This window comes from Chiloscyllium plagiosum, unplaced genomic scaffold (assembly GCF_037043375.1).
Source record: "Chiloscyllium plagiosum isolate Xiang-an unplaced genomic scaffold, Cpla_swu_hap1 HiC_scaffold_8, whole genome shotgun sequence".
Lineage (NCBI taxonomy): Eukaryota > Metazoa > Chordata > Chondrichthyes > Orectolobiformes > Hemiscylliidae > Chiloscyllium > Chiloscyllium plagiosum.
This window is the reverse complement of record NW_028270146.1, coordinates 10,035,834-10,049,869: the sequence shown is the minus strand read 5'-3', so window position 1 is coordinate 10,049,869 and position 14,036 is coordinate 10,035,834. Positions and strand designations below refer to the sequence as shown.

At 47.8% G+C, this 14,036-nt stretch overlaps 1 protein-coding gene across 1 annotated transcript in view; it reads left to right on the top strand.

The window, feature by feature from the left end:
• The first annotated feature begins 3,707 nt into the window (after positions 1 to 3,707).
• Positions 3,708 to 14,036, top strand: part of LOC148149338 (uncharacterized) — a 258,299-nt gene continuing 247,970 nt past the window's right edge. Inside the window, exons 1-4 of the mRNA XM_087989514.1 lie at positions 3,708 to 3,788; positions 4,100 to 4,208; positions 5,759 to 5,908; positions 8,466 to 8,548. Coding sequence (XP_087845640.1) covers positions 3,708 to 3,788; positions 4,100 to 4,208; positions 5,759 to 5,908; positions 8,466 to 8,548 — 423 coding nt within the window. The remainder of the gene's footprint in view (positions 3,789 to 4,099; positions 4,209 to 5,758; positions 5,909 to 8,465; positions 8,549 to 14,036) is intronic.

Genomic DNA, 14,036 nt, shown 5'->3' with positions numbered 1-14,036 from the left:
GTGCCAACCTGCTGGCAAGCGCACACGGGGGGTGAATCTGCCCGACCTTGGAATCTGGCTCAACCGGTCAGCGCCAAGGCCCCCGCAGGGCTGGAGAGTCCCGGTACCGGCCTTCCCAATGGGCTCAATAACTACGCCCAAACTATTCGCTACTGCAACTGCAAACAGTCGGGGGGCTTTAAACACGGGAGGAGAAAAGACTCACCTCTGGCTGGCCATCCAACTGAGATGTTGACCAACAGGCCAGAGAGAAAGGAAAACAAGATCGGTTCTTGTGAAATTCCTGGTGACGGGGGGCATTTATCCCCAGGGGACGCCATGAAACCTGAGCCCAAAACCGCAAAAAGAACCCTCCCAGAGGCTGCTGGGACCTCTGTCCCCGAGGCCATTGTGACCTCTGACCCCGAGGAGAGCCAGTTTGCCAAGGGTGACCCGTGGCCGACGGACCCAGGACAGGCCAGACGAGGGGCGGCTGGACCGAAAATCAGCTCCACTCACCACAAGAAGAAGTCCGGGCCGGATCTGCAGTTGAAGACACTGGGGATCACTGTGTCCGTGGGGGAGTGGAGGAACGAGGCGTCAGCCACAGAGTCCGCACAGCGTGCCTCCAGGCCTGGTGTGGCGCTAGGCCGAGCCGAGAACTCACCTCACGCTGCCGCTCAGTCTGCCTCACGGCCTGCGGGAAGCCCACCGAAGGCAACTCACACAAAGCGTCAGGAAACTCAGCTCACCTTTAACCTCACAGCTGGGAAGGGTCTGTGTAGGAAAGGCGAAGACCAGTGCAGGAGGACTGACCCACTGCCCAACGCCCAGGCGAAAATGCCGGCCTGTTCAGAAAGCTCAGGCTCTGACTCAGTGGAGGCAAGTCCCAGATGCAGTCCTGAAGCCGGGACTTCCTCTCAGCTCCCCAGAGTCTCAGAAAAGGTCACCACGTGTCAAAGTTCACCACGGGTTCCGGAAGAACACCTGGGGCTGGGTGAAGTTTCAGGATCAGGTATGTGTACGGGGAAACACTCAGCACTAATACCATACTCGGGCCGAACGCAACATAACCAGGCGGGTGATGGAACGAAGTGAGGGTTTAACACGTCTCGCTTAAAACTTGCTCTGGCAGATTGATGGCCAAATGGCAAGTGAGCTGTCCTCCTCCATCCATGATGTGGAGGAGCCGGTGTTGGACTGGGGTGGACAAAGTCAAAAATCACGCAACACCAGGTTATAATCCAACAGGAAATCACAAGCGTTCGGAGCCTCCAACCTTCAAGGGGCAACACTCCGAAAGCTTATGTTTTCAAATAAACCTGTTGGACTATAACTTGGTGTGTGTGATCTTTGACCTTCTGCAACAGCCAATGAGCTGTGTGCAGTGATTCTAATGTCCAGCAGTATAGCCAGACCCTTAGAGAGCAGTGAAAGGGAACTTGGTAACTGTACTTTGGGGAATTGTACGTACGTTTATAAAAACATTAATTTTCGGGGCATACGGGAATAAGTGGGCCTTGGTTTCCAGCCCCAACGACATGCGAAACAAACCATCCGTTAAAATCATCACCAATGTTTCATTTGCTTGCTGTGCAGGTGGTGAGGGTCAGGATATCGGACAGGGAAACTCCGAGAGTCAGACACACAAGCCCAGGCTCAGCACATCAGAAACAGAGAAGGTAACCGAATGGGGAAGGCAGCTGTGGAGAGACAGGGAGAGGGTGGCGTTGCACTGGATGGGAAATCTCAAACTGCCTGAGGTGATGATTTGGGGGAAATTTTCTTTTGTACTGTCATGTGGATCCGAAACAGACGATTGGATGGTGTGGCCCAAACTGAGATTAGTCCAACCTCCTTCCAATGCTTCCACACCATCCAGTCTTTTATATAATTCCATGCTGAGGGCTGCAATGGATTAACCTCCAATGCCTTTGGGTTTTCGGTTAGTCAGGGGATCAAGGGTTACGGGGAGAAGTCAGCAGAATGTGGTTGAGAAACACATCAGCCACGATCGAATAGTGCAGCAGATTCGATGGGCCGAATGTTTCCCTAATACTGCTATCTTATGGTCTTTACAAACAGTGTATCCTTGATCAGAACAATGTGCACCATCTTGAAAAGCTGCCTAATTCTATCTGAGTGCCACCTCTCCACTTTGCTCCATCTCAGCTCATCTCCTGCTGAACCCCTCACACACACACCATCTTGACTGGTTCAGGATTTGACCTTCCCATCCCAGACTGCCGGCTAGTTTTCCGTCTTCCCCCCTCCATACACTTCAGGTCATGCCAAACCTCGGCTGACCATGTGCTAGCTTACACCATTGGCCCAGGACCCTAGCCCATACGGTCTCGCATGAAGCTATAGATCCTTTACAGCAGAGAAACAGGCCCTTCCACCCATCAAATTTATAATCAAGTAAAAGCTCGATTGTAAAACTCTGATATTTATCTTCGAATGGTACTGCTGCCCTCCATACCTGGGTTATTACCCACAATCCCACTGGCCTCGGAGATATCTGTGCTGAACTAATTCTGATTGCTTGATTGTTCTCAGTTTTAATCAAGAACATGCCTTCAGCTGTCTGGGCCCTGGTTCTGGCTGATTGCCCTTTATCCTTTCAGAAGCTTCTGAGGACCCGCACGCAGCTCTCTCATTATCATCTTTTTGTGTGTCAGCCTCTCGTTTTGTTTTGTATGAAGTGCTGGTGCAGGTTTCTCAGCGCTTGGTCTTTCATGCACTTGTTTGTTCCCGCAGTAAGAAAAGCACATTCCCTGCAGCTAACAGCTCCCGTCTCAACCCGGGTTGCTTTCCGTCAACAGTCGTGAAGGGTGAGCTCAGTTAGTGAGCCTTTCTCCACCCCAGAGGCTCCCAACCTCATTCCTGATGAAGGGCTCCGGCCTGAAGCGTCGATTCTCCTGCTCCTCGGATGCTGCCTGATCTGCTGCGCTTTTCCAGCACCACACTATCAACTCTGATCTCCAACATCTGCAGTCCTCACTGTCTCCTAGTGCTGGGTTATCCAGGCAGGACCTCTCCAGGACTGGCCACACGTGTGACAGTAACCCGGTGTCTCCTGAGGCTATGATTTGCTGATCAAGGTCACATGTGCCACAGAACTGCTCGTAACTCATGTCAACAGACTGAGATTTGTAGCACAGTTAGGAGTGTCCTTTAACCACTGTCACACAGGAAAGGTCTTGAAGCTGTTAATTTTTATTTTGATTCACTCCTGGGACGTGGGTGTCGCTGGCTGGGCCCAGTATTTACTGCCCGTCCCTAGTTGCCCCTTGAGAAGGTGGGGGTGAGCTGCCTTCTTGAACCGCTGCAGTCCACGTGCTGTGGGTTGACCCACAACGCCCTGAGGGAGGGAATTCCAGGATTTTAACCCAGTGGCACTGAAGGAACGGTGATATATCTCCAAGTCGGGATGGTGAGTGGCTTGGAGGGGAACTTGCAGGGGGTGGTGTTCTCATGTACCTGCTGCCCTTGTCCTTCTAGATGGAATGGTCATGGGTTTGAAAGGTGCTGTCTGAGGATCTTTGGTGAGTTTCTGCAGTACATCTGCAGTGCTACTGAGCGTCGGTGGTGGAGGGAGTGGATATTTGTGGATGTGGTGCCAATCAAGTGGCTGCTTTATCCTGGATGGTGTCAAGCTTCTTGAGTGTTGTTGGAGCAGGGCAAGTGGGGAGTATTCCATCACACTCCTGACTTGTGCCTTGGAGATGGCTTTGGGGAGTCAGGAGATGTGTTACTCACAACAGGATTCTGATCCTTTGACCTACTCTTGCAGCTATATTATTCACGTTCATTAGTCCAGTGCAGTTTTCGAAACATGTGAATAACCTTATGCCTCTGTCATCTTTGCTATTTGAAATTCTTGGAGCCACAGTTTCCCACGTCAATCAGTTAATGCTGTAATAATATGTTCCACCAGGAGGGGGTGTCACAATATCTCCACTTTGGAATTTCCATCTTCTCAGCAAGAAGAGAAATCTCTCTACTTCCTCGCTGTTTGATAGCTCAGCCCATCCTGAGGTTGTGAAACGTAGATACAAATGATTCCTTTTGTTAATCCGACTGTATGCCACTCTGATGTTGTAAACCCCTCTCCCAGGTCACCAATGTCTCAGGAGCACCCGTGTCTGTGGAGAAGATGGCGGCTGAGGAAGTCCGTCACTGGCTGATCAACTCTGGCTTCCACTCATGCCTTCAGCGAGTGAAAGGTGAGAGGCGTGCTCACTGTGAGAACACCTTACCTCACCGCAAGGTTTCGGTAAATCTGAGCTCGCTTAGTACACATCGAAATGGATAGGTCAATGCTCTTCACCTCGCTGTCTCCCCACCTCCCCTCACCCCCTCCTCTCCTCCCCTGAACCCCCTCCGCTCCTTCCCTCCTCCCCTCACTCCCCCTCCCCTCCTCCCCTGAACACCCTCCCTTCCTTCCCTCCTTCCCTCCTCCCATCACTCCCCCTCCCCCTCCCCTGAACCCCCTCCCCTCCTCCCCTCACTCCCCCCTCCTTCCCTGAACACCCTCCCCTCCCCTCCTCCCCGAACACCCTCCCCTCCTTCCCTCCTCCCCTCAGTCCCCACCCCTCCTCCCCTGAACCCCCTCTGCTCCTTCCCTTCCCCCCTCACTCCCCCTCCCCTCCTACCCTGAACCCCCTCCGCTCCTTCCCTCCTCCCCTCACTCCCCCTCCCCTCCTCCCCTGAACCCCCTCCGCTCCTTCCCTTCTCCCCTCACTCCCCCTCCCCTCCTCCCCTGAACACCCTCCCCTCCTTCCCTTCCCCCCTCACTCCCCCTCCCCTCCTACCCTGAACCCCCTCCGCTCCTTCCCTCCTCCCCTCATTCCCCCTCCCCTCCTACCCTGAACCCCCTCCGCTCCTTCCCTCCTCCCCTCACTCCCCCTCCCCTCCTTCCCTGAACACCCTCCCCTCCTTCCCTCTTCCCCTCAGCCCCCTCCCCTCCTCCCCTGAACACTCTCCACTTCTCCCCTCCTTCCCTCCTCTCCTACCCCTTCCCCTCCTCCCCTCACCCTTCCTCCCCTGAACCTCCTCCCTTCCTTTCCTTCTCCCTCACCCCCTCCCCTCCTCCACTCACTCCCCTCCCCTTTCCTCAACCCCCTCCCCACCTCTCCTTATCCTCCTTCCCCCGTCCCTCCTCAGCCACTCCCCCTCTCCACTCCTTGCCATCATCCCATCCCTGCCCCATCCCATCCGCTCCTTATCGCTTCGTCCTTCAGACATCCTAATGTTGGAAGTCTGCTGTTGACTGCCTTGGTCATTTTCTTCTATAGTGTAGATGTTACCCTTCCCCCCACACCCCCACTTCCATTCTGGAAAAGTCTCACCCAACCACAGCCTCCGAGATCACTCTGAAGGATGTCTGGATCACTATGAGAGATCCACTGGGGTCTGTGAGACCCCAAAGATCCAAGTGAATCATTCTGACCCTTTAGATAGGACTACTTCCGTTGAGAGAGCCGATGAGTCATCCCGCCTATCCATTGGCTCTCCATATCTGGGAAAGTAGCTAGGATGGTAATTGGCTCGCTTTGGCATTGAGCGATGGCAGGGCTCAGAAATCGGAGAGTCACCTTCCCCACCCCGACACAGTCCTGTGTGTCACCAGGGCTAAAGCCAGAAGATTGCATCTCGTCTTCCGGCATCTTCTTCAGCTAACTCCTTCACTGGCCGACAGTCTTCCTCAGCAAATGGTATCAGGAAATGCTGGGATGTGGTGTGTGTAATGTTGATCTGTCTCCTCTCTCCTTAGAGCTGGGGATTAGCAGTCAGCACTTAGCCAGTGCTGACCCAGACCTGTTTGACCAGCTGAAGTTACAAGATGCAGAGGACAGAGTGCGTTTGCTGGTTGCTCTCTACCAACAACTCAGTCCATCCGCCCCGACTGTCAAGCAGCTGCTGGGTAAGGAATAGCGAAAGGTCAGGCTCTGTAAAAACATGGAACCCTTGTGAAGCTGGGCCACAGGTTGTGAGTTCAAGTCCAACTACGGCGAGTTTTTGGCATTTAATTGAGTAAGGGATTATTATCAATTTTGCTCAAATCCAGAAAAAGTGACTAGTTATGGTCAAAATTCAACCAGGTGATTAATTCCTTTCAAAGAAGAAAATATACTACTCTTACCTAACCTGGGATATGCTTCATAGAATATACACCCTTCGGCCTACAATGCTTTGTCGAGCATGACGCCAAACTAAACTAATCCCTTCTGTCTGTCAATATCCCTCCATCCCTTGCATATTCATGTGCTAATCTAACATATTTGCCTCCACCACCCCCCTGGCAGCACGTTCCAGACTCCTCCCACTCTCTGTGTAAAATACTTGCCCCTCACATCTCCTTTGAACTTTCTCCCTCATCTTAAATGCACGTCCTCTAGTTTTAGACATTTCGACTCTGGGAAAAGGATTCTAACCATCAACCCTATCTAGGCCTCTCTTAATTTTAATTTTATAAACTTCTATCAGCTTCTGCCACTCAAGACAGAAAACATCCTAGTTTGTCCAGCCTCTCCTTATAGCTCATATCCTCTAATAGACAACCATAGAATCCTACACATGGAGACATGTCTGTCCACACTAACCCTGTTTCCCTGCACATGGGCCATACCCTTCTAATCCTTTCCTATCCATGTATTTGTTCAAATGCCTTTTAAATGTTGTTAATGTACCCACCTCAACCACTTCCACTGGCAGCTCATTCCATATGCGTACCACCCTCTGTGTAAAAGAGTTGCCCCATAGATTCCCTTTTATTCTTTCCCCTCTAACCTTAAACTGATGCCCTCTAGTCCTCGATTCCCCAACCCTGGGAAAAAGACTGAGTGCATTCACCCCACCCATGCCTCATGATCTTATACATTCCTTATAAGATACCCCACAGTCTCCTACGCTCTCAAGAAAAAAAGTCCTAGCTTTGTCCAACCTCTCCCTATAACTCAGATCATTGAGTCCCGGCAACATCCTTATAAATTTATTCTGTAATCTTTCCAGTTTAATAACATCCTGCCTGTAGCAAGGTGACCAAAACTGAACACAATACTCCAAGTATGGCCTCACCAATGTCCTGTATAACTGCAACATAATGTCCCCAACTTCTATACTCAGTGCCCTGACTGATGAAGGCTAGTTTGCCAAAAGCTGCCTTCACTGCCCTGTCGACCTGTGACTCCACTGTCAGAGACCCGTGCACCTGAACTTCAAGTTCCCTCTGTTCCGGTACACTCCTTAAGGCCCTACCATTCACCATGAAACTCCTACCTTGATTTGCATCCCGGTAAATCTCTCCCACTTCACTCCATATTAATTTTTGTTCAGATATAAGTCTGATAAAATACAGGAATAGACATCTTGAATATTGAATGGGTTTGTTGTGTGAGCACTGCATTGTAATGTCAGGCCGGGTATGACTCAGTGCAAAACATTTTTATTGACTGCCCCCCCCTAGTGTAAGTTCAAAAATATTCACACAAAGAAAATAAACAATAACACTCTCACTCAGTATAGAATTGTCATCTTCAGCAATTCCTTTCCTCTATCTTTCCATGAAGTTAAATATAAGATTATTATCGCGATCTCGTCATGCCTATGATGTGGAGGTGCATTGCACCTGACAAAAAGGTTATGTTCCGAAAGCTTTTGATTTCAAATAAACCTGTTGGACTATAACCTGGTGCCGTGTGACTTCTGACTCAGTCATGTCTCGTAATTCCTTCAAAGAAATTGCTTTTCAGCTTCCTGACTGAGCTGACAACAATTGCCCTCCTCATTTCTGATGTAAAACTATAACGGGATGATGTTTAGGTTTCCAAATGCAAGTAACGAGAGTTCAGGGAGGTTTTCTAAAGAGTGACTGAGGGCTCTCTTATCAGGAAAGTTGATGACTCGTTAATTCTTCAGTCACTGTAAACAAAAAAAAAAATCTCCATCCTGACAAAGCCTTATCGTGCTAAATGACAGGGAGAAAGTGAATACTGCAGATGCTGGAGATCAGAGACAAAGAGTGCAGTGCTGGGCAAACACAGCAGGTCAGGCAGTGTCCGAGGAACAGCAGAGTCAACATTTCGTGCATAAGCTTGTCATTATGGCTGTGCTTTTCCAGCATCACACTTTTGGACTCTTGCTAAATGACAACCAAACCGTAAATAAGGCTTAGTACCAACCTTTCATGAACATCCAGGTTCATATCTTCAAACAGGAAAAACCAACAGATAAGAATCATAGCACCGAATGAGATTAAATGAATGATAATTGGTTTCTGCACAAATCCGGCGGGGTTGTGTGGGGGGTGGCGAGGGGTGCCTTTGCCCGAAACGTCACTTTTTCCTGCTCCTTGGATGCTGCCTGACCTGCTGTGCTTTTCTAGCACCACTCTAATCTTGACCTTCTCCTGTGTGATAGGCTTACAGTTATTCCTATCCTTACCTCTCCATCTGACTGAAATTGGCCATGTTTCCAAGCAGATGACCAGAATAAGGTGCAAGAACAGCAGACCGAGGAGCTCTGGACCACGAAGGAGAGTTGCAACCCCTCTGGATCCGACAAGGTGATTGGTGCACTGGGAGTCAATATTATTGTGTATTCTAATGGAAAAGCTACATTCAGCTTTAAGGACCATTTGTCTTCAAAAATACAAACAAAAACATAAAAATATAACTCACAAACTTGGATGTGGACTAGAGTTCAGGACAGGAGAAAGTGAGGACTGCAGATGCTGGAGATCAGAGCCGAGAGTGTGGTGCTGGGAAAGCACAGCAGGTCAGGCAGCATCTGAGGAGCAGGAGGATCGACGTTTCGGGCATAAGCTCTTCATCATGCCCTGCTGCTGGGATGCTGCCTGACCTGCTGTGCTTTTCCAGCAACACACTCTAGAGTTCAAGACAGAATTGTAAAACACAGAAAAACAGGAGACCATTCGGCCCTTCAACATGATCATGGCTCATCATCCAACTCAATCCCCTGTTCCCAGTCTCTCCCCATTCCCTTTGATCCCTTTATCCCTCAGGACAATATTGAACTCCTTCTTGATAACATTCAATGTTTTGGCTTCAATGGTTTTCTGTGCCAGAGAATTCCACAGGCTCAGCATTCCCTGGTCATCGGGATTTCCTTCCAAACAGATGCTGACAGCCTGTTAATCCTGAGATGTTGTTCTATTCTTTTTAAATTATGTTTGGAAGCATCAGAACATTTACCTCAGAGGGATATTATTCACTCCCTTGCCAGTTTGACATTACCACCTCTTTTGGGCAATGATTTTATATTGTCCTCACCTCACCTCCCAGCTGTACAATTTTACAATGGAATACAAAACAATACAGCACAGGAACAGGCCCATCAGCTCACCAAACCTGCCCTGTATCCTAATCTTTGTTTAGATCATCTGCTTATTGCCCATGTATGGTTTCCAACCCTCTGTTCAACTCCCATGTGTCTATCAAGGTACTCCTTAAACACTGCTAACGTACCTGCTTCCACCACCTCCACTGACAGTGCATTCCAGACACCCACCATCCTTTGTGTGAAAATCACTCCTCGTACCTCTCCCCCAAACCTCACCCCCTCTCACCTTTAACCTGTGCCCTCTTGTAGTTGACCGTTCCACCCTGGGAAAAAGCCTCAGCCTATCCACCCTATCTATGCCTCTCATTATTTTGTAGGCCTCTATCAGGTCTCTCCCTCAGCCTCTGTCTTTCCAGTAAAAACAGTCTGAGTTTATCCAACCTCTCCTCGTAACTGAAACCCTCCAGAACAGGCATCATCCTGCTAAACCTGCTGTGCACTCTCCAAAGCATCCATGTCCTTCTGATAGTGTGGTGACCAGAACTGCTGGCAATATTCCAAATGGGGCCGAACTAAAGTTTTGCACAGCTGTAACATGACTTGCCGATGAAGGAGAGTGTGCTGTCTGCCTTCTTGCTCATCACCCACTAATTAACCAGGACTCTCCTTGTGTGTTGTACTTATTCTAACTTCGATCATTACTTGCGAGAAAGCCCTGTCTCTATCTGCAGTTCCCAACACAAACCGGATGGGGGGGGTGGGCACTGCTGGTTAGAATGTGCTGGGGGGACCTCTCATTGGGCGCACTCCCTGATTGGATAGCAAGCCAGACCATTCGTTGGCTGCCCGCTGCAGAATGGCGGTAGATATAGTTGTAAGGCGTCTGTGAAAATATGACTCCAAACTACCCTCCCTAGGCATAAATGAAAGTCACCCCTAATTATTGCCTTACCCTTCTTACAGACTATTCTAATTGGGTCATTTTGCCCTGGGGGTGAGGTGGGGGCTTAATGTTAAAATCCCTGGCCTAGCAACTCCACGCAGTCTCAGACTGTGAGCTCAAATCCCAATATGGCAGCAGCTGGTTACATTTTGAACGCATTTAAATCTAGAATTAAATCTGGCTCAATCAGTATTTAAAAAAAAACCCATCTTGTTTGTTGAAGTCTGTTCTGGACAGAAAGCTGCTGCTCTTACCTGGGCTGGCCCACATGTAACTTCCAACAGAGTAATGTGATTTATTCTTCACCACCTTCAGAGCAAAGATGAACGATGGCCCCATCAGAGTTACCCACATTGATTGAAAGAATAAATTCAATGCACCTGCCTTATAAAAAAATCTGCCTTTTGCTATTTGTGTGAGGTTAGATGTTTAAGAATCACAGAAAAGTTATAGCTATCAGAACAGATGAACATAAAAACAGAGAGGACTGCAGAAACTCAGCAGCTCCTCACTCTCTGCAAAAATCCAATTCATCCGATAAATGCTAATTCCTCATGTATCCCATTAACAGCTCAAAAAAGAAATGATTTGGAGATGTCGGTGTTGGACTGGGGTGGACAAAGTTAAAAATAACACACCACATTATAGTCCAACAGGTTTAATTGGAAGCACTAGCTTTCAGAGCGCTGCTCCTTCATCAGGTGGGAGAAAGTGAGGACTGCAGATGCTGGAGACCAGGGTTGAAAAATGCGGTGCTGGAAAAACACAGCAGGCCAGGCAGCATCCGAGGAGCAGGAGAATCGACGTTTCCTGAAGAAGGGCTTATGCCCGTAACGTCGATTCTCCTGCTCCTCGGATGCTGCCTGGCCTGCTGTGTTTTTCCAGCACCACATTTTTCAACTCTGGTCTCCAGCATCTGCAGTCCTCACTTTCTCCCACCTGATGAAGGAGCGTCGCTCTGAAAGCTAGTGCTTCCAATTAAACCTGTTGGACTATAACCTGGTGTTGTGTGATTTTTTAACTCAAAAAAGAAAGGTGTACTTGGTGAAAACCTTTTCACTTGTCAGGGAGACTAAAGCAAGGGATCACTATTATCACCAACAGAGCAACAGGGACCTCAGAAGAAGGTGTCTTTGTACCGAAAGCATTGAGAAGGTGGAATTTGCTACAGCAGGAGTGGCTGGTATTGTCTCACTCAAGCAGAATGCCTGAGCGAAAGTAGATCGCAGGATGTGGAATACGGAAGGAATTTAGAGGAAACACATTGGATTTTCCATGTAGCTATGATCCCAGCTGAAGCTGCCCTTTCATACAGTCAAATCCGGACTGACATCTGGCTTGATTCATTATATTTTGATTTGTTTGGTTTTAAGAAAGTGAAACATGCAATGCTGCAGATTTTGGTTTATAGAGATGTACAGCACAGAAACAGGACCTTCAGCCCAACTCGTCCATGCCAACCAGATATCTTAAATTAATCTAGTCCCATTTGCCAGCACTTGGCACATATCCCTCTAAACCCTTCCTATTCATATACACATCCAGATGCCTTTTAAATGCTGTGATTGTTCCAGCCTCCACCACTTCCTCTGGCAGCTCATTCCAGACACGCACCACCCTCTGCGTGAAAAAGTTACCCCTCAGCTCCTTTTTCAATCTTTCCGCTCTCATCTTAAACCTAGTTCTGGATGTCCCCACCCCAGAGAAAAGATCTTGTCTACTTATCCTATCCATGCCCCTCATAATTTTGTAAACCTCTATAAGGTCACCCCTCAGCCTCCGATGCTCCAGGGAAAACAGCCCCAGCCTGTTCAGCCTCTCCCTGTAGCTCAAATCCTCCAACCCTGGCAACGTCCTTGTAAATCTTTTCTGAGTCCATTCAAGTTTAATAACATCTGAACTTTTTTACTGTATTCGGACCTTTTTACTTCTTTATGTTTCTAATTTATTCCTATCATCAATAATGCTGGACTAGTAATTTCTTTACTTTTCTATGCTTTTTTGTTTCCTAAGAATTTGATCTTAAGGATCTGTACCAAGGTACCTTTATACCTAAGACAACACAGTAATGCAGTGACTGTAAACCTGTCACTGTACTCATTTGAGTACATGTGACAATAAAACAAATTCAATTCAATTCATCCTTCCTGTTGCAGGGAGACCAGAATTGTACACAGTATTCCAGTACAATTCTACTCCTGTACAGTGGCAACATGATGTCCCTACTTATATACTCAATGCACTGCCCAGTGAAGACAAGCTTATCAAATGCCTTCTTCATCACCCTGTCTACCTGCAACTCCACTTTCAAGGAACTTTGCGCCTGCACCCCTAGGTCTCTGTTTGGCAACACTCCGCGGGACAACAACATTACACAGGGCAACAAAATGCTGAGAGGCAGAGATAGGGTGAATAGTCAGAAGACTTTCCCCAAGGCCAACAACAAGAGGGCACAGGTTCAAGGTGAGAGGGGGAAGAGTTAGAGGAGAGGTGTGCGGAGAATATTTCATACAGAGGGTGGTGGGCACTTGGGACACACTGCCAGTGGAGATGGCAGAAGCAGGCACATTAGCAACGTATCTTGATAAACACATGTGCAATAAGTAATGGACCTAAATAAGGGTTAGGAATTGGCACAGGTTTGGTGGGCCAAGGGCCTGCTCCAGTCATAAAGTCATAGAGATGTACAGCATGGAAACAGACCCTTTGGTCCAACCCGTCCATGCCGACCAAATATCCCAACCTAATCTAGTCCCACCTACCAGCACCTGGCCCATATCCCTCCAAACCCTTCCTATTCATATACCCATCCAAATGCCTTTTAAATGTTGCAATTGTACCAGCCTTCACCACTTCCTCTGGCAGCTCATTCCATATACACACCACCTTCTGCGTGAAAAGGTTGCCCCTTAGGTCCCTTTTATATCTTTCCTCTCTCATCCTAAATCCATGCCCTCTAGTTCTGGACTCCCCCATCCCAGGGAAAAGACTTTGTCTATTTACTCTATCCATGCCTCTCATAATTTTGTAAACCTCTATAAGGTCACCCCTCAACCTTCGATGCTCCAGGGGAAACTGCCCCCGCTTCTCCCTATAGCTCAAACCCTCCAACCCTGGCAACATCCTTGTAAATCTTTTCTGAACCCTTTCAAGTTTCACAACATCTTTCCAATAGGAAGGAGACCAGAATTGCACACAATATTCCAAAAATGGCCTAACCAATGTCCTGTACAGCCGCAACATGACCTCCCAACTCCTGTACTCAATACTCTAACCAATAAAGGAAAGCAAACCAAACGCCGCCTTCACTATCCTATCTACCTGCGACTCCACTTTCAAGGAGTCCTGTATTGAATTGTATATACACGGAGGTTTATTAACAAAGCAAATGAAGATAAAATAGAATAAATAAACGCACCCATCTACTTAAAACACTGATCCAAAGATTGTTAAATAAAATTATATTCTCATTAATCCCAAAACACTCAGCTTATAACTTGAAAAGAAGAATGGTCTTGTTTGATGATAACCAAAACACATCCTGCTATCCGAAGAATGCACCTTGTATAGAACCTCAAAATATCACTTATACAATACCCACACCAAAGGACCTGTCTTTAACACCTCGTTAAGTTTAAATCTTTGGGTTACAAATTATAGACTTGAAATGCTCATAGCTTTTGGCAGGAGTTATTATATACCATACCTTAAATATACTCTGTTTTAATAAACCTCTTAACTATTTTATCTTCACACGTTTGAGACGAATATTAAATCTTTACTCTGTGTTAACCAAATTCCACTTTAT